Source organism: Cebus imitator, unplaced genomic scaffold (genome assembly GCF_001604975.1).
Source record: "Cebus imitator isolate Cc_AM_T3 unplaced genomic scaffold, Cebus_imitator-1.0 Scaffold272, whole genome shotgun sequence".
In the NCBI taxonomy this organism is placed as follows: Eukaryota; Metazoa; Chordata; class Mammalia; order Primates; family Cebidae; genus Cebus; species Cebus imitator.
In genome coordinates, this window is record NW_016107587.1 from 1,368,032 (window position 1) to 1,389,221 (window position 21,190).

Consider the following 21,190-nt stretch of genomic DNA (forward strand, 5'->3'; position numbering starts at 1 on the left):
GTAATGTTTCTTCACTTGAAGGAATCAACTGTCTCAATGCTAGATAATCCTTACCTATTATGTCTTCAAATGATGCCTCTCTCCCATTGCTCTACTCTCTTGTTTGGAAATCTAATTAGATCAGATTAGAAATCTAATAATGTTAGACTTCTTTCTATCCTCCACATTTTACATAATTTTATGTTCACTTTTTTATTAGTAGTATGTTATTTGTTTTTAACCCAACCATTATGTTTTTCTTTTTAATAGCCATAGTTTTTATTACATTACTTTTTTTCAAATCGATTCTCATAATATCATGGTACTTCTTATATTATCTTTGTGATTATAGTTCTCTTACATTACACTCTTGGTGTGCCAATTCTCCTTTTTGTTATAACCATTAATTTATGTCTATAGTAAATAGTTGTTATGTGTTTTGTAATGTTTGGTTAGGCACTCCACTTTAATGGGGCCCTTCAAAAAAATGAAATATGAGCTGTGAGAGCATCCTTGCAAAGATTTGTGTTTTCTTCTTAAAGGTGCCCATAGGTACCATCAAACTGGGGCTGACTTTTATGTTATATTCTTGGGTAGGGGGAGTTGTGGTTCTCAGATCTCAGGTTTAAACTCCAACAATTCTAGGAGTTTAAGTTCTAGGGTATAAGCTCAGAGTTTCAAAATTCCAGGGGAGATTTTTTTTTCTTTTCACCTTTAATCCTAGACAGAAATCAGTGTTTCCCTATCATCTTTCTATGCCAGGGGAAGGACTTTTCTTGATCCTACCCCTTTAGTAAGGATGCAGCCCTTCAATGTATAAAGCCCTAGCTTTATACAGAGTTTCACTTCAACGCTTTCCTTGTGCCGAGCTGCAGTCATAGTTCTTATACCACCAGGGACATTAAAACCTATGCCTCCAAATCAGAAATCCACATATGCTTTGACTCTTTCTTAGGTGGCCACACAAGCAATTACTCTGGAATGAAAGTGGTAAAATTCTGTTTTTCCTCTGCTCTCGCACCACCACAATCAGCAGAAGATTTCTGTGACCAAATATGTGGGGATTTCTCCCCACCACCAATTAAGTAATCAATTCTGCAGCAGACACCAGCTGAGTGTTATCTAGTTCAGTTCTGTTCTGACCCTATCTGCCTGAAGACAGCATCAGATCCCACAAGTCGAGAGCTCAGTGCCTTCTTTCAGGTACCTGTCACAAGCCTCAGGTTGTTTCACCTGAGCTTCTGACCTTCTAGGATCAGCCAGGAATCCAATGACCCTCTCATTGGGTTTGATTAATTTGCTAGAATGACTCACAGAACTCAGGGAAACACTTAACATGCATTTACCAGTTTATTACAAAGACTATTACACAGGATAGACAAGAAAAGGTGTATGAGGGAAAGCATGTGGGAAGGGGTATGGAGCTTCCATCCCTCTCTGGAAACCACCCTCCAAAAACCACCATGTGTTCAGCTATCTAGAAACTCCCTGAACCCACTCTTTGGGGGATTTTGCAGAAACTTCATTACATAGGCATGGTTGAATAAATCGTTGGCCATTTGTGATCAACTTAACCTTCAGCCCCTCATCCTCCCCTGAGACCGATAGGTGCAGCTAAAAGTCCTAACCTTCTAATCTTGTCTTGGTCTTTCTGGTGACCAGCCCCATCCTGAAGCGACCTAGTGGCTGCCAGCCCCGTTATTCATTAGCATAAAAAAAGACATCAGTTTGGAGATTCCAAGAATTTTAAGAGTTGTAGGTTTGGAAATGGGTCTATGACAAAAATATATATTACACAGTATTACATCAGGTTTGGTGGTTTCTTCTTTTATGGCATCTGGACATAGCCTTTCTTTCTTGTGGCCTCAGATAGGTACTCATATAATAGTTTTAGACAATTCTTATCTAGTAATGAGAGCATTTTTAAGTTATCCTAATCTTCCATTTTAATCTATTGGATATTATTTTAAATGATTTGCAGCAACATTTTGTAATTAATGTAATTGTTAAATATATAGGAACAACATCTTCTCAATTGTTTACTAGAATAAAAATATATGCCTGCTCTGGTATCCGCCAAGTTTCATTTAATATATATATATATATATATATATATATATATATATATAATTATGATATATACATTTACATACATGCTATTATATATATACATATATTTATACCTTTTCCTTCTCCTTGTTAGATATTTTATGTTCTGTCTCATTGATTATGACTACTTTGTGGGTTTTCTCTAATAGTCAAGGGGTGCGAGGAAGTGTGTGTGATTTAGAATTTCAAAAACTTGGATTCAAAGCTCCATTATTTTCTAGAAGTTTGACTTTTGGCAAGCCACTTTATTTTTCTGAATCTTAAATTCTTGTCAGTAAAATTAGTATAACAACCTCTCTGCTATCATAATTATCAAATAAGATAAAAAATGTAAAGCCCTAACTTAATACTTGGTGAAAAAGAGAGACACGGGAAATAATGGCTAATGATGTTAACATTTATAGTTTTCAAGAGCCACAAATTTCAATAACTTCTGCATGTACTAGTCCAAACAAACCTTTGATGGTGTCCAACAATAAGGCGAAAATAATGATGGCAACTGTGACAAAATGAGAAGTATATGTTCTGACCAATGCCAATTCAAATCCAAAATTTTAACACTGTGCTGGCCAAATAAAAATGTATGTGATTTCTGGCCTGTGGCCAATTTCTGACAACCATCAACATATCAGGAGAACATGACATGCTCTGAACCAAACTATAGTGGCCAATTTTGAAATGTATTTAGACAGGTATTACTCTCAAGTTTGAAGATGTGAATTCATGGATATTAATAAATTAAACAGGAAAGTAAAAGAGCACTGTTTTAGATAATATAACCTCAAAGAAGAGACAAAAATACCTTAATATAATGAATGAATGAGTAGATGTGTTTCAATTACGTAGCAATAAGCTATGGGCTTCACAGGCAGGAAGGTACATTTCAACTCTCTAAGCAGTGAAAAATTCCATTATGCTTCTAATTACCTATTTAATTCTTTGAATACCAATGTACAATTAACATTACAAAAAATCAAGGTTAAATATAATTAATGCAAGTATGATTCAGTTATAATTAAACTAATTATACAGATATGTAGTATAATAAGGGACTTGCAGACCATTATTTGGATGTAAATTTATTCTTCTTTTCAAGAGAAGTTATTTGAATTTCATTTTCCAATTATTTCACAAATGATGAAATAGAATTATAAAGGAGAGAGTCAGTCTTCTAGTGATGAAGAAATAAACCTAATTTTGCCTTATAACTTATGATTCTTTTGTCTATATATAAATAGAGAAGTTAGAATTTTTTTTTCAAAACTCATCTCCAAATTCAACAAAAATATCTTACTTCTTACTTCTATGACTGCAGGAAAAAACCAACAAAACACTTGAGAGAGATTCAATCCCATACAGCATGATTGCCTTTCAGAATAAGTAGTAAAACAACTCTCTTTACACATATCAACTTCAAACAATTGCTCAACTAATAAATTTTCTCTAGTTTCTCTTCTCAAACATAATTAACTCTTAATATTGAGTTTTCATCTATTGACATAGATTAACCAAAGTAAAGCTGCATTATCTGCCCACAGACAGCATAGATATGACATGTAGCATTTGGAGCAAGATAGATATGATTTCAGGTCTGCAACTTTCTCTATATAAGTTAGGAGAAAAAATATTTCTTAAATGACAACAGCATGTCTGTTTCTGCACAAGGTGGATTTTATATAGTATAGCATTGAAGCTTCATTTAAACATTTGAGTTATTATTTCTAGTATATGGATGAAGAAATGACTAGAGGAGAATAAGGAGAGAACCAAAAAAGGAAATCCTAAGAAGTAAAAGAGATAACTAAGCACAAAGTGACACTAATGATATATTCTAATTCTATCAGAGTGAAGTCAGGATGATACAAGGAAACAAATGCATGAAAACCTAACCTGTCACTTTCTGAGGACAGCTGAAAACCAGTTGATTATCCTGAAAACTGGGTAACTAAAAGAAAAGAATTAAGTATTTTATCTGTCTCTTTTCCTGTAGGAACTATACCTTTGAGTAGCCAAATGAAAGACAGTTAAAGCATCTCTGTACAAAATTATCCTAACTAGTAAATGAAAACAGAAAGACTAGGTCAAAATGTCACCATTTTGCAATGGATTAATTCATCTAAGCATTAACCATCAAAACTGCTAAAAAAAAAAAAAAAAAAAAAAAACTAAAGATGAGCTGTTATGTGCCACTTTTTCGGTTTTATTTTTTAATTTTTATCTATTTATTTATTTATTTTGACGCAAGGTTATGAGATTGGCTAATTTTTGTATTTTTGGTAGAACAGGGTATCGCCATGTTTCTCAGGCTGGTCTCAAACTCTGGGCTTCTCATGTGATTCACCTGCCATGGCCTCCCAAAGTTCGAGGATTACAGGCATGAGCGGCCTCACCTGGTCCAGAAATTAGGTGCCTCTTGATGAAAGAGAACATCATCTCCTGTTTAGTCATGCAAGGATTGAACCTGAGCCTAACAAAACCTCTAAATAAAGGCAATTGCAAGAAATAGAACAAATGAACATGTTAAATTCCATCATCAGTATGCAGTCAGCAGTTTGTAGGCAACCCTCCAAGTTCAACAGTCCAGGTTCTTTGACAGAGAGTTTGTAAAGAAATGAAAAAAAATTGAGAAAGGACCTGTGAATTGACTAATTTAAAGGCCATATCAACTATTTTACAAATGAGCAAGATTAAACTATGGTGTCTAGGAATACACTTTTTAGTAAGGAATTATAAAAAATCATTTACATGGAAGAGGTTGTGTTTGGAACGGAATACACAGAATAACTTATAAGTTAGTTGCCAAAGTTCTATTTCTTGTCCTGAGTTTTGTTTACAAGTTTGCCTTATAATAATACATTAAGCTCTATTAAAAACAAAAACAAAAAAGATGCAAATAAGAGTCACCCTCAACACGAATATGATTAGATGGAATTTACAGGGTGCTGATCTTGTTCTGTTTCTTGAGGTAGGTATTGATTACATAGTTATATTCACTTTATGAAATGTCACTGGATGTTCCTTTTCATATTTAAATTAAACTTCAAAAAAGTCTTTAAAAAGATCTTGTAAAAATATTGAAGCAAGAAATAAGATAGGTTGGGTGTGGTGGCTCAGGCCTGTAATCCAGCACTTTGGAAAGCTGAAGCGGGTGGATCACCTGAGGTCAGGAGTTCGAGACCAGACTGGCTGATATGGTAAAACTCCATCTCTACTAAAAGTACAAAACTTATCCAGGCATGGTGGTGTGCGCCTGTAATCCCAGCTATTCAGGAGGCTGAGGCAGAAGAATCACTTGAACCTGGGAGGTGGAGGTTGCAATGGGTTGAGATCAGGCCACAGCACTCCAGCCTGGGAGAGAGCAAGCAACTCTGTCTCCAAAAATACAAAAAAGAAAGAAGAAATAATGAGTATCTGAAAAAAGGCTTCTAAAGTTTTGAGAAAAATACTATATTAAAATCATATATGTCATTTACAGAATAACAAAAATAATGTCACTTATTACATTTTTAGGATTGAGGTAAAGCTGTACAAAAAAGCATATTGATAGTCCTCATAATTTGATTGTTTATTTTAAGATGAAAAATGCAAAAGTCACTTAAATCAAAAAGTCAGAAATAAAACAACAAAACTAGATTGAGAAAAGCATGGTGGGAGATTAAAAAGAATGACAAAACTTGATAAATTTGAAAACTAAAAATAATTTGAATTTCTAAATAAATTCAGTATTTCATCCTTTTAAAAATAAAAGTTAGAGTCTGGAAAATATAATTGTATAGAAATAAAACACAAACATATAGATACAGGTACAGAAAGGACATACAAATTGTAGGAGAATCATAGCTATAAACCTATGTCGGTAATTTGCAATTTTAAATTAAATTAATGAGTTTCTAAGGAAACATAAATTGTCAAAATGAGAAAATTTCAGAAGAGTAGTTAATTGCAAAAATTGAAAATGAAGTTTTCAACAAATTAATTTTTCTTATGAATAATAAATACAAAATCTATATAGACTATTAGCATGTGAAATTTAACAAAAACTATTAAAAATCTAACAAAAATAAAATTTATCACAGAAAGCTAAGGATAATCAAAAATCTCTTATTCATAACAAATAGGTCAAAAGGAAAAGAACTATAAAGGAGTCACCAGGCAAAGATGAACTCTAACTTAAAGAAATCAAAAATGTAATACAGGCCATGGAAGGAAAAATCTCTAGTGTAATAGATAGCATACATTTTGAAAAAATCACAACTTCTGGAAATCAAGACACATTTAGACAATGCAAAATGCACTGGAAAGTTTCAGCAATAGAACTGGACAAGCAGAAGAAAGAACTTCAGAGCTCAAAGACAAGGCTTTTTAATTAACCCAATTCATCAAAGACAAAGAAAAAAGAATTTTAAAAAAAAGAACAAAGACTCCAAGAAGATTGGGATTATGCTAAGCATCCAAACCCAAGAATAATTGATATTCCTGAGGAAGAAGAGAAATCTACAAGTCTGGAAAACATATTTGAGGGAATAATCAAGAAAAACTTCCCTGGCCTTGCCAGAGATCTAGACATTCAAATACAAGAAGCTCATAGAACACCTTGGAAATTCATTGATAAAAGAACATCACCTAGATTTTAAGGAACTGTCAAAACCATACAAATAAGCACATAATCATCAGGTTATCTAAAGTCAAGATGAAGGAAAGACTCAAGAGCTGTGAAGCAAAAGCATCAGGTAAGCTGTAAAGGAAAAGCTACCAGAAAAGCAGCAGATTTCTCAGAAGAAATCCTACATGCTAGAAGGGATCAAGGTCCTACATTTAACCTCCTTAAACCAAACAATTATCAGAATTTTGTATCTAGCAAAACTAAGCTTCATGAATGAAGGAAAGATACAGTCTTTTCCAGACAAACAAATGCTGAGACAATTTGACGACCAACCAAGCACTACAAGAATTGCTAAAACGAATTCCAAATCTTAAATCCTTAAAATACACTAAAATAAGACCTCTTTAAACAATAAATCTCACAGGCCCTACATAACAATAACACAATGAAAAAAAAAAGGTATTCAGGCAACAAATAGTATGATGAATAGAATAATACCTCACATCTTAATACTAAAATTGAATGTAAATGCCTTAAATGCTCCACTTAAAAAATACAGAATTGCATAATGAATCAAAGACCTAAATCTAAGACCTGAAACCATAATGATTCTAGAAGGTAACATCAGAAAAACCTTTCAAGACGTTGGCTTAGGCAAAGACTTTGTGACCAAGAACCCAAAAGCAAATGCAACAAAAGCAAACATAATATATGGGACTTAATTAAACTAAAAAGCTTTTGCACAGTCAAATAAACAGTCAGCAGCATTAACAGACAACCCACAGAGTGGGAGAAAAATCTTCAAAATCTATACATCTGACAAAAGTCTAATATCCAGAATCTACAAAGAACTCAAAGAAATCAGCAAAAAAACCAAACAATACTATCAAAAAGTGGGCTGATGTGAATAGACAATTATCAAAAGAAGATATAAACATGACTAAAAAGCATATGGAAAAATGCTTAACATCACTAATGATCAGGGAAATGCAAATCAAAACCACAATGTGATACAGCTTCACTCTAGCAAGAATGGCCATAATAAAAAAAAATCAAAATAATAGAGCTTGGCATGGATGCAGTAAAAAGGGAACACTTTTACACTGTTGGTGGAAATGCAAACTAGTACAACCACCATAGGAAACAGTGTGGAGATTCCTTAAAGTACTAAAAGTAGATTTACTGTTTGATCCAGCAATCCCACTACTAGGTATCTACCCAGAGGGAAAAAAAGTCATTACATGAAAAAGATACTAACACATACATATTTATAGCAGCATAACTTGTAACTGCAAAAACATGGAATCAGCACCAAATGTCCATCAATCAACAAGGGGATAAAGAAAATGTGATATATGTATATGTGTGTGTGTGTGTGTGTGTGTGTGTGTGTGTCTATATGTATATGCAATACTACTCAGCCATAAAAAAGAACTAAATAAATAATGGCATTCAAAGCAACCTGGATGGAATTGGAGACTATTATTCTAAGTGAAGTAACTCAGGAATAGAAAACCAAACATTCTTATGTTCTCATTCATAATTGGGAGTTAAGCTATGAGGACGCCAAGGCATGAGAATGATACAATGAATTAAAAGAATGATACAATGAAATTTGGGGTCTTGGGGAGAAAGGGTGGGAGGGGGGTGAGGGATAAAAGACTACACATTGTGTACTGTGTACACTGCTTGGGTAATAGGTACACCAAAATCTCAGAAATCACCACTAAAGAACTTATTCATATAATCAAACACCACCTGTTCCCCAAAAACCTATTGAAATCAAAAATAAATTTAAAAAAAGAAACGTTATTGTAGAGAAAGTATAGAAAAATATTTCATTAATTATTGATGAGCATTCTCATCTAATTGAATATAAACATTAATTAAAATACTTTTACAAATGAATTACTATTTTAGCAAGTGATTGTAAAAAAATATTAAATGTTAGTTCTTTCCAAATTAATTTATAAATGCAACATAAAGTCAATTAAAATTCCAGTGGGAAAACGTAGACCCGACGCTTTATATTTCTTTCTCTACATCCAGAAAACAGTGTTTAATCAATTTTTATTTGCCATATTCATTGCTACAAAACTAGTATAGAGAACATATAACCACTCTTAAAACTAAATATTTCTGTGGATCAGAAACTGAACAGAAAGCTAGAGGTCGGGTCTCAACCTGTTGGCTGCTGGGTGCTGGGTTTAAATTCATAAAGACATCTGTGAATTTGACCACCCACCAAGTTACAATGAGTTTGCTATAGTGGGAAAAAGGAAAGATAGGTGCCCGGAGTCTTGTACCACAGTACTGAAACAGAATGGGATACAGGACATCCATATTAGGAGGCATAGCACAGGAGTGATGTATAGAGAAACAATTGCCAGAAACTGCTGTAAAATTAAAAGTCTGAGATTTTAGTTTGTGATATTGAGCCCAGTTTGCTGTTAGGATAAACTTGCTAGCACACAAATCAAAGAGCAAATGGAGCAGAGAGGGTTAGAGCAGGAAATTTCTTCTTGCAGTAGAGAGAAAAATCATTAACATGAGTCCTGAACAGAACAGGGGAAAAGGGAAGACACACTACCATTCAGGGCAGAAAGGGGCACGAAGGGACATGCCCTAAATCTTCCCAATCAAGCACACAGTTTAGAAGGATCAGGTACCCTGTGAAATGCGAGTGAAAGGGCCCCGGTCAGAGTGACATACAGGAGTGCGTGAGTACACATTACCCACAGAGCCTGTAGGGGTTATCTGGGCTCAGGCAGCCTCTGAGTGTGCAGGGTGCACAGGGACCCCACATATGTTACAGCAAGGGGAATACATGTTTTCCCCACTCTCCCAGAGTCTGCTTTCTTGGTTTTTAATGTGTTCACTGCTCCCACCCTGAAGGAGTCATGACCACCTGAAAGAGGAAGTCTCGGTGATAAAAAGAGGGAAACCATCTGGCCACTTAAGCTGGTGGGAACATTTAAAGCTTCATCCAGAGGAGAATAAAGAAGAACCATCTGTTGGCCATTTCCTGCTCCCCTGAGTTCTATCTGCAGAGAGGAGCAGGGTACTTGCAGTCCACTCTGATACCTCCCAGGGTGGTTGGCCTTTAGCTGCATTGTGATAAGACCTCCATGACCCTCTACTCCAGCTGGAAGTACTGAGCTCGGTTCATTCATATTTGGAAAGTTCCCCCTTCAGAGAAGTGATAAGTGGAAGGTAAATTTGGAGGAAAATCATGTTTTCAAATTTTATTCCACAGGACTGAGGGGATTCTGGGGGTTCTCTGGGCTCACTATCTCTTTAAGGAGAAAAAGTGATGAAATCTGGATCTTACCCCATGGGAGTCCTGATGAAGACATGTCCTGAAGTTGGAGAAACTTCACCACTCAGGATTTTGAAAGTTGTGCTCTTCCCAGCTCCATTCACCCCTAGAAGTCCAAAGCACTAAGAGGAAATAAAGTTAGGTAAAGCACATTCAATCAAACAAGCTAAATAAATAGAACAAGTTAAATAATCAAAATTATATTAGAAACAGCACTTGCTTTTATAAAAGCCAGCTTTGAGTTGACTTTGTTGGTTTGTGTTATTTGTGAGGTTTTAAAATCATAATATTGTATAAAACACTGTATAGACTGCAAAGTCCTCTCCAAATCATGACGACACTTGAATGGTATAAGAATTTCAGCGGCTGGGCGCAGTGGCTCACGCCTATAATCCCAGCACTTTGGAAGGCCGAGGCGGGTGGATCAAGAGGTCAAGAGATCGAGACCATCCTGGTCAACATGGTGAAACCCCATCTCTACTAAAAATACAAAAATTAGCTGGGCATGGTGGCACATGCCTGTAGTCCCAGCTACTTGGGAGGCTGAGGCAGGAGAATTGCTTGAACCCAGGAGGCGGAGGTTGCCGTGAGCCGAGATCGCACCACTGCACCCTCCAGCCTGGGCGAAAGAGTAAAAATTCGGCTCAAAAAAAAAAAAAAAAAAAAAAAAGTATTTCAGCAGTAATTTACAGACAATAAATTCATGTGTGGAAAACTCAAGAGGATAAGAAGCAAATGCCAAATACCCCAAATTATGCAGCCATAATATAATATTCTTTGGAAGTCACGTCATCATAATTATTTTCTCCTAATTTCATTTTTGTATATTTTAAAGTATTTTCTTCAAAGATTCCATCTTCTACTGTATATGCATACGTGTGTGTATGCACGCATGTGTGTATGTTTGTGTAGTGCTCACAGCTTCCTTACATACCTTCTGTTTCCGTTGAAGAGGTTGTAAAATTCCTGTAACTTCACTTCTAACTCAGAGTCTAGGCTAATCCTGATATTAATTAAAAGATAACCTCTCATTCTATATTCTGACATTGAGCATAGAGTCAATTCAGTTATGGATCCAATCTCACCTTAAAAGCCAATGTGAAAAATGGCCTTCTTGCTGTCCTTTCTACACTTTGTCTCTATCATGTGCCTCAGCATACACAGTGCCTGGGAGTCTACCTTGGTGACTGTGTCTCTCGGGTTTTGTCAGTCTCCTTCCAAGACTGTTTTCTGATGGCTAGTTGCTGCAATCTATGGATACAAACTGGCTTCCTGGCTTCTCAAATCTTGGAAAGTGACTGCTTCTGTATTTTCTGCCACCAAGCCCTATCTAACCATCACATAACCCTATTTTGGATCTCTGGATTTCACCACACCCCTGAGTTGCCACCTGCTTCAATTACCATTTTCCCCCACTTCCCTGCATCTTTCCCACCATCTGCAATATGAGTCCATCTCAATCCAGGCCTACCCTGTCCATGTCCCAGGGTGCACCACCATCAGCCTATCCAAATTCTACCTCTGCTTTAAGGCTTAGCTATAAACCCACCTTTTCATAAGGCTCTCCCCACATACCCTGTCCTCCTACCTTTTCTTCCCTCCCTGCCCAGCCACCCCCTCTGGACTTACAGCACTGAAGACAATACCACTCATGAACCTTCCAGTTCTTTTCAGAAAGTACTTTAATATATACAAAAATGAAATTGGGAGGAGAATAATTATGATGATGATGTGACTTCCAAAGAATATATTATTTTATCATTGTCCCTGCTTTGGGAGAATGCTTATGCTCCCATGTGTAACATAGTATGTGCTTATGATATTTTGTTTCCTGATCATTAATTTCTAGATGGAGAAGGACATACAGTCAATGATAGTTCAGGCAATGATGAACCGCACACACAATGGTTATCTTACAAGATGACAATACCATATTTTAACTGTACCTTGTCTATGTTTAGATACACAAATACTTGCCATTATGTTACAACTGCCTACAGTATTCAGCACATGCTGTATAGACTTGTAGCCTAGGAGGAATGGGCTGTACCAGACAGCCTAGGTGTGTTGTAGGCTATACCAGGTAGGTTTGCGAAAGTATATTATATAATGAAATCACCTATGACACATTTCTCAGAACATATCCCCATGGTTAAGCAATACAGGACTGTATCTTGGTCATTTATGTATTTTCTACAGACTCTTGAATAACACTCTCCATCTAGGTAATTAAACTGTAATGCTTATAAGAGCTTAAGAGAATAAAATCCAACTTTAAATGGCATCTTGGATCATTTAACATACCTGGAGCATCATTCTTATCAATGATTTACAAGTTTCTCTCTTAGCCCTGTTGGGACTCAGAAAACAATACCCCAAAGTGAAGGCCTCAAAGGCAGCCTCAGAATCAAAAGTTTCTCCTCTGACCTTCTCCTGCCCTGCTGTCTCTGGCCCCTCTTACTCCCCTGAGGCTGGTCATAGAAACTAGAACATCTTTTCCCCAAAGCCAGCCATAAAACTTAGAAATGTTACCCTAACTTCTCCCCCCTTACATATTTTTCAGCACAAAAACTAGCCCTAAAGAAGTTATCTGACTTCCCTTGTTTGACCATAGGTTATAAGACAGACCTGCATTCCAGAGATGGTCCTGCCCCACACCCAGAAGGAATAAACAGAAAACCAAACACCACACATTCTCACTTAGAAGTGGGAGCTGAACAAGGAGAACACATGGGCACAGGGAGGGGAACACCACACACTGGGGCCTGGTTGGGTGGCAGCAGGGAGGGAGAGCACCAGGATAAATAGCTAATGTATGTGATGCTTAATACCTAGGTAATGGGTTGAGAGGTGCAGCCAGGAACCACCATGGCACACGTTTACAGCTATGTCACTCACCTGTGCATCCTGCACATGTATCCCAGGACTTAAAATAAAATATAATTTAAAAAAATAAATAAAAATAAAACATCATAAACATATAGATAATAACTCCTAAATAAAAAAAAAAAAATCTAAACAAAGAGGCCTTGCTGGGCTTCCCACTCAGTCTAAGAGCTTTAATTGAGTCATACCCTTTTTGTCCGACCATATTTCTACATGGCTGTCCATACTTGGTTGAACATAAGCATAAAATTAGATGGTTTCCCCGTATCTTTGGGTCTTCATTCTGAAGGCTCTCGTAGCATATAAAACTATAATCAAATAAATTCATATGCCTTTTTCCTGTTAATCTGCCTTTTGTCAATTGATTTTCAGTGAACCTTGGCCCCTACACTTGTTTGCTTCAAACTACTATGAAGAGGAACTGGGAAAACTAAAATAATTATGATTTTTAAAGCAAGGGTAAAAAACATAGTTCAATAAGATGGGTAAGATGGGTAAGATGGGTAAGATTGCGTAGCCAGTCTTAGAGCGGAAGCTAACAACCACAAAAATAAAAATTTAAAAAAAAATCCTTTCTTAACATTTTGTCCTAATCTACCAGAAATCATAGTTCAAAGAGTAAGAATATGCCTGCATTACTTCAGATTGGTCTTTTGGCTTCTCTTCACCTCAGAATAGTCACATCTGAAATGCCTACTGTCAGATCACATGTAGAACATAGATACCAATCAGGTAACAATATAGCCTGTTTTGAATTTCCCAGGAGCTAGGAACAATATGAATGCAAGGTGCTCTTTTATTTTTAACAGTTAATTAAAGGCAATCATTTCCAGAACTGATTTCCCTTTACATATTAAGCACAAATCAGAACAATTTATATGGCTTCTGTCAGTTCTGATTAAACATTATAACTAGAATTAATGTCTTATCTGTGGGAAAAAAAAAAAAAAAAAAAACTTCCTGAGCTATTGCTAGGGTAAATGAGTGTTCTCTACCTTTTCAGAGTAGCATTTTGCCAGACTGGCTTAACTGGACTTTAGAGTATTGATGTCCCAGTAAGAGATAAACGTGTTTTTTTTTTAATTAGATTCACAAAATATTTGCTCAATAAAAAGTTATCCCATAGCCCCTCATAATTAAAACTATGCAATCGCATGAAAATTTTAAAATTATAAAACAAATCCTATCAATCAACCAAGTTTTCACTATAATATAGTCAACAGACCCTCTATCAGTTGTGCTTCTACTGATTTTGTAGGAATTTCTGAAATTTGAGGGCTATTTTTGGCTCTGATTTCAAATATCCTGAGAATAACACAAGCAGTTCAGCAATTAGAGTTGCACAGGTTCACAACAGAAGATAAAAATAGGCGCTTCGTTACCTCTCCTTTTGGTATGCCCAAACTAATATCTTGCACAGCAATAATCTTCTGGAAAAAGTGTCGATAATGTTTACTAAGGTTGTATAACACAAGAATGTCTCCACTGGTTCTTCCTTCAAACACCCTCATTTCCTCTTTTTCAACATCTATATCCTTAGGAGATTTGACTGTGCCTTGGAGAGTAGAATGACCCCTGGGAAGATGAAATCAGAGTGAATTCACACCTGGCAAGTGATACCAGAAGAGTCTATAAAAAGGAAAAAGGCCAGAGATTTGTAAAAAAATGAAAGCCACTGCCTTCTCACTTCTGTACAATCACTTTGTCTAGAGCACCTTAGTTCTGCCATCCTGATTATCAGGCAAGAATCCATTTTTATTCTCTAACATAAACAAAATGTACATGTTCCTAAAAGATACTGAAATGGATTGACACTAAACTAGAACCAGTTTTTAATTTCATGATAATAAAGTCATGCCAGACTTTTGTACTAAATGTTAAAATAATTTATCACAAAATTATAAGATATTTACTTATTAAGCAATTTTACTAAACAAGTCATTTAATAAAGTAAATTGCATATAAAAGTATTCAAACACTGTAAGTTTATATGTTGAATCATATAAAAGGATTATATAGCCAGCATTTGCACAATACTTTGCAAAAAGTATTCAATAATATCAGAGGAATGCAAACTTAATTTTCAATCCTTATTTTCTCTAAATCTGAGCTGCTCACTTTTTAATCTTCTTTGTAATTTCCAATCTGAGGCATTTGACTTTCAAATAAATTTCAATTTCCCCTATAAACTATAATATGCCAACATTTTAATTATTATATTTAATCATTTAAATATATTTAATGATTATATTTTAATGATAACCCCTGAGTTAGTATCATAACCAACATCAATTACCTGGCTTTGACAGTTTAAATTACCATGAATTATTATATTATCATTGGGAAAAGCTGGGTGAAAAGTACATAGCAACTTTTTATGCTAATTTTACAACTTCTGATTATTAAACTGTTTTAAAATAAAAAAGATATTAAAAATAAAACTCAATATCCATGGCAAGCTCCAAGTATCCCCAGCAACTCTCCATGGCAACTTTTCCTTATTATTTTTCCACACCTGAAATCACCATTTGGCAAACATACAATTTATTCTACACAGAACACAGATGATGAGGAAAATATGGCCAGATACTCAGAAGTCTATCTTCTATGACCTCATCTATATAATATTCAAAGGCATAAAAAATGAATCAATAAAAGTAAAAATAGGGATTGCAGTTACCTAGAGTGAAACTATTGATGGAGAAGTTTATGAAGGGCCATCTGAGGTCTTGGTAGTATTCAGTTTATTAGTGAGAGGGGGGTTGCATAAATGTGTTCAATTTGTGAAAATTCATTAAATTTTACACTTTTCTGCTTGAATGGTTTTTCCCTTTTCGAGATGAAGGTGTATTTATTGACCTTTCATCCTGTCCTGGACTTCCAGAAGTCTTCCCACTCCAACAAGAAGTTGTGCCACCCGTATTCCCTCCTGCCTGGCAGATCAGTCCTCACAGTAACCCACATCAGCTTGTTCATCCTATCCTCAGGAAGATTACCTGGGAAGCTTTATGAACAGCTCCTGGCTCTCATCTCCAGAGCTTCTCATTGTAGAGTTCTAGGGAGGGGCCCAGGTGTGCCATTCATTTAAATCTCCTCAAGTCATGCTAGCTGGTGGGGACAATTGACTGAGGTTGCTTCTGGTCCATCCACTCACAAAAATCCAGTGTACTAATACAGAAATCCAACTATGCCCAGAAAGGTGCCACTTAGTTATCCTCTAAATGAAAATCACTAAAAAATGATCTCTACATTAAATAGGAAAAATCCACATGGGCCCTAGGTACAGCAGAATTTTCCCAATATGCAGCGTATCTCATATCTGAACCGTGTGGTGGTTCCAACACAGCCAGCACCTAGTGTATAGAGAGCAAAAGTGCAGCTCCAGGTAGGAGACAGAATAGACAGGAACTGGGGCTCTAGTCCTAATGGAAACCTGAATTCTTGGCAAAAAAACCCAAGGCCAGCAGCAGGAGAGTGGGACAGCTGGACAGGAGCCAGTGTAGGCTAGGGAAGGACAGCAAGGAAGTGGGAACTCAGCACTCACGTCCAGCAGTGGGTGCAGGTGACAGGGGCCCTGCACAGGCCAGGAAGGCAGGATCTATCCATCCCCCATTGCAGAGGGCAGGGTCTTCCTATTCTCTTCCACGATTCAACTATGAATAGCATGTCAATACTATAAAACAACAGAGACCGTCCTAACAGAGAAAGAGGACATAACAGAAATACTGAGAAGGCATCAGCCCAGCCCCAGAGGCAGGGCAGCAAATGTCCCTGTGGGGTGGGAGGAGGATCACAGACAGCTTCTCTAAGCAGGAGGCACCACACTTGAGGGGGACCTATGAACCTTGGGCTTTACCTTTCAAACAATGACTAGTGCCTTAGTTAGATCTGCATTTTGAAAGTAAATTGACTGGGTCATGCAGTCATTATGACAATTATCCACAAAACAGTAGTAGGCAACTAGTGCCTAAATTCACTTAAATTTCTATGCTCTGTAACCTTCATGTAGAGAAAAAAATTGACTCTTTACTGTGGATAACAAGGACATTATTCTAAAATACAATTCAACTTATACTTACAACTCTAGAAAGTAAAGGCAATACAGATTTTTCTCTTTAAAGAAAATTTTTTGATATTATAGGAAAATGGAGTACTCTGAAATCTGCCCAAGGGGATCCTACGTTATAGGTTTTTAAAATAGACTAAACTAGTAAGGGACATCGGAGAACAAATTATGTTTAAAAGGCACTCCACATTGTACTCCAGGTTCAGTCAGCTATTGGAAATCTGCAGACTCCAGGGTGATGTGGCCAATTCAAAAGCACATGGGATTTATATTCAAAATGGTAGTCTACTTTACTTTATTAAAAAGGGTTAGGTAAGAAAATATGTCAGGAAATGGCTGAAAGGAAAAACGTTATATGAGGGGATCACCATAAAATATTAATCATGTGTCTTTATAATTCTTTACAGATTTTCTAGTGACATGGTCTTAATCGGTAATTTCTCCGAAAAGATCCTTCCCTCAAGTAGAGGTCAGAGGGAAATACATAAGCCTTGGAAAGAGCAGGCCATTGAATTCAGGCCACTTGGGTCATGGAGGGAAAGCCATACTATTGTGGACCCTACACAGGAAACCACATTGCTTCCTTATATTATTCAAATGTTTTATCTTACAATATTTCAGATATCCTTGTAAGGCCATATTAAATTCTATTTAGAGTAGTTGGAATGCATGTGTGTGTATATGTGTGCATGCATGTGTATAAATCACATCATACATCTACATGCCTACATATGTCTCCTGCTACTGACTTTCGACCTCACCTGACAAAGATGAGAACACAGCAGCATAAGCAACAAGATCCAGCAAAGGACACACAGCCATCTGCACTGAACTTTCCTATCTTCCTGCTTCCAGAGTTCTTAGCATTTAGTCGTAAAAATAATGTTATGGTATCAACCAAATTTACCTTAGCTGCTTCAAAGTAACAGAGAAATTCAGCAATTTCAAGGTGAAAATAGACTGAGACAAATAATTGGAAAGATTATCTCAATGCTTGGCACAGTAGCTTTTGAAAATTTCCTTCCTGGTGTGGGTGACTCACACCAATCAACATTTAAAAAATAATAAAATCTTAACACATTAGAACTATGTATAATGCTGATCAGATGCCATTTTTATTTTACAACTTCCAGGATGAATTTTTCTCTTCCTCTCTTTTTGCAGGAGTTAGTACAACTCGAGGGCGAGCCCTTCGGAACCCACCTTGGCCACTGCAGAAGATCCCCGTGTAGCAGAACCCTCAGGAGGAGAAGTACTGTGCCCTGCGTGGCCAGTTCCATGAAGATCCAGCCCAGAAAGTTCATCTCAAAGGGACTCACATAGGAATCAATGCCGAAGTTGTGGGTCAGGTCATATTTTATCTGATTATAGCAGAGCTCTATCAGCCCTTGGCCCAGGCAGAATTGAGGAAAAATAGTAAAGGCCCATTTGAGGACATCATAGATATTCTGTAAATTCTGTGGAGTGAAAAAGAAATCCAATTAAAAGCTATTCCCCTTTTCATCACATACACCAATAACTTCTTTTTCTCCTTGGTTAGTTCTGTGTTCCAGGTCCTCCCTATCCCAGCTACTCACTGATATTCTCAGACAGGCAGCCATCAAAACAAAGCAGATCCTTCTTGAGATACTAGATCTACTGACATTTGCCTTTCAAGATTTTACTTGCATGAGAACAGTGATGATTTTACATCTAATTCTAAGGAATTCACAATGATTTCTACACAAGTGTGAATAAAGGTGTTAGCAATATACGAACACTGAGTTCACAAATAGCCCATACACATAAGGGGATGCAGCTGCACAAACTCAAAGAATAACAATCCATGATGTTTGATTTAGGATTATGCAAAAATGATCATTATACAAAGAAATAAATTAGAAAACACAAGTTTTTGCTCCCCCTAACTCCCTCACTCCAACAGGAAGCCTCACCAGTGGGAAAGACAGGTGTTCCAGATCTTGTGTTTGAACTCAAAATGTGTCATCATATATCAACTGTGATTTGATAACAATGGAAATGACCACATTAACACTATAGCTTGTATACACAATAGTTAATACTATAGTTAACACTATAGCTTGTATATACAATAGTTAATACTGGTTGCACTAGATATCAGGACTGATCTAGTTCACCATTGTGGAAGACAGTGTGAATATTCCTCAAAGATCTAGAACCAGAAATACCATTTGACCCAGCAATCCCATTACTGTGTATAAACCCAAAGGAATATAAATCATTCTATTCCAAAGATACATGTATGTGTATGTTCACAACAGCACTATTCACAATAACAAAGACAAGGAATCAACCCAAATGCCCATCAATGATATACCAGATAAAGAAAATGTGGTACATATACACCATGGAATACTATGCAGCCATAGAAAAGGAGATCATGTCCTTTGCAGAGACATGGATGGAGTTAGAAGTCATTATTCTTAGGAAACTAATGCAGGAACAGAAAACCAAATACCACATATCCACACTTATAAGTGGGAGCTGAAGAGTGAGAACACATGAACACAAGGATGGGAAAAACATACACTGAGGCCTGTTGGGGAATTAGGTGGAAGAGGAAGAGCATTAGGAAAAATAGCTAATGAATGCTGGGCTTAATACCTAGGTGATGGGTTGATACGTCCAGCAAACCACTATGGCACACATTTACCTATATAACAAACCTGCACATCCTGCACATGTACCCTAGAACTTAAAATAATTAAAAAAAGAAAAGACTGATCTGAGAATCCAGTCACCTTTCTTGGTGTCTTTCATTAACTCTATAAGAACATATTGTTCCATAACCTACAAATGAAAATTTGAAATTATTTGAAATAAACATTTGAATAATGTTGCTGCCTAAACAAATATCAAAATAAAGAGCAAAGGAACAGAAAGATCCCAAGAAAAGCAATAAGCTGCTTTTTATTATTTGTTACCAATTTATTTAGATCCATTTTTCTACAAACACCTCATTGTCTATCGATTTTTTAAAACAAGTAAGCAATGTTGTTTATAATTAAAGGTAGCAATGCCTTTCCAATGGCCACACTGGTAGAATCTCATGAGTGGAAAGGTTCCTGGTCAGCTTCCTCTTTGGATATGGACAATTCTTCCTTTTTCTTTTAGATCTAAATCTCATTTCTGTGACTCTCTTCCCAGGGCAGCTCTCTGCTTCCAAGTTCCTCACCATGAGGATTATCTACTGTGAGTCTGTTTTTGGTTTTACCATGGTTCATCCTGATGGATCATGTCACATGTTAGAGATCTGATGAGGGAAGAGGGAAATTGTACACTATCTCTAACAATTTCAATTTTCTCCTCAAGCTAAACCAAATTAATTGTTCTGCAAGTTTTCTATTTAAAGTTTAGACATATTAATACAGATTAGTATCAATAATCAATCTGTAAAAATCATCAAAATAGATTATTACCATCATTGAATACATAACAGATGTTTATAGAGTTCACTGCTTCTATGCAAATATGAAGCACAATTATAAAAACTAATATCAGCTATCATTGGCAAGTCTACTAAGTCTCTGAAAGTCCAGCCATGAGGAAGTGGACTCATCCCAGTTAAGCAGGTGTCAGTCCCTGTTTGATTTAAAATGAGAACTGCAGCACATGCTTCAGAACTAGGAGCTCAATACCTTTTTCCGGTCAAATTTTTGCCCCTGAGTTGGCCAAACATTTGGGAACTACTAAGAAATCAGAGTCCATGCAAACAGCAGGGAATCAGGAGAGAATAGTGTGGTCAGAGCTGAGAAAAATAACAAAATGAAAAGGACTGCAATATCGGGGCAGAGGAAAGTGCAAAATCTGAAGTCCGTATCTCCAGGTAGCACAGGGGATGCTGAGAGGCTGAAAGGTGCATAAAAGCAGAGGCAAAGACCCAGGCAGGCCTCACTAAAGAAGGAGATAGGCATGAAAGGAATGTGACAGAATGAATGGGGTCAGCTTGACCTAGACACCTGCCGAAGATGACACCTAAAAAATGACTTGCTAATGGGGACAGCAATTGGAGAATGGCATTGGTATCACAAGCGAAATTCCTCCTGATCATGAGGCTCATGCTTAGGAAAGCCCTTGGCTGCCACGCTTGGAAAATAGCAAAATTAAATTTGTTCCAGAAATCACAGAGAAGAGGGCAGAGTCCCCCAAGATTATCATCCAGGCATGCTGTGTCCTGAGAGCATGTTCAGCTGTGCTGGGGCCCTTG

The 21,190-nt window shown here is 36.6% G+C and overlaps 1 protein-coding gene across 1 annotated transcript in view; it reads right to left on the minus strand.

Moving 5' to 3' along the window:
• ABCA13 (ATP binding cassette subfamily A member 13) overlaps positions 1-21,190 on the minus strand; it is a 424,215-nt gene that overhangs the window by 72,277 nt on the left and 330,748 nt on the right. The window contains 3 exon segments of the mRNA XM_017500828.2: positions 10,023-10,132; positions 14,279-14,471; positions 18,166-18,419. Coding sequence (XP_017356317.1) covers positions 10,023-10,132; positions 14,279-14,471; positions 18,166-18,419 — 557 coding nt within the window.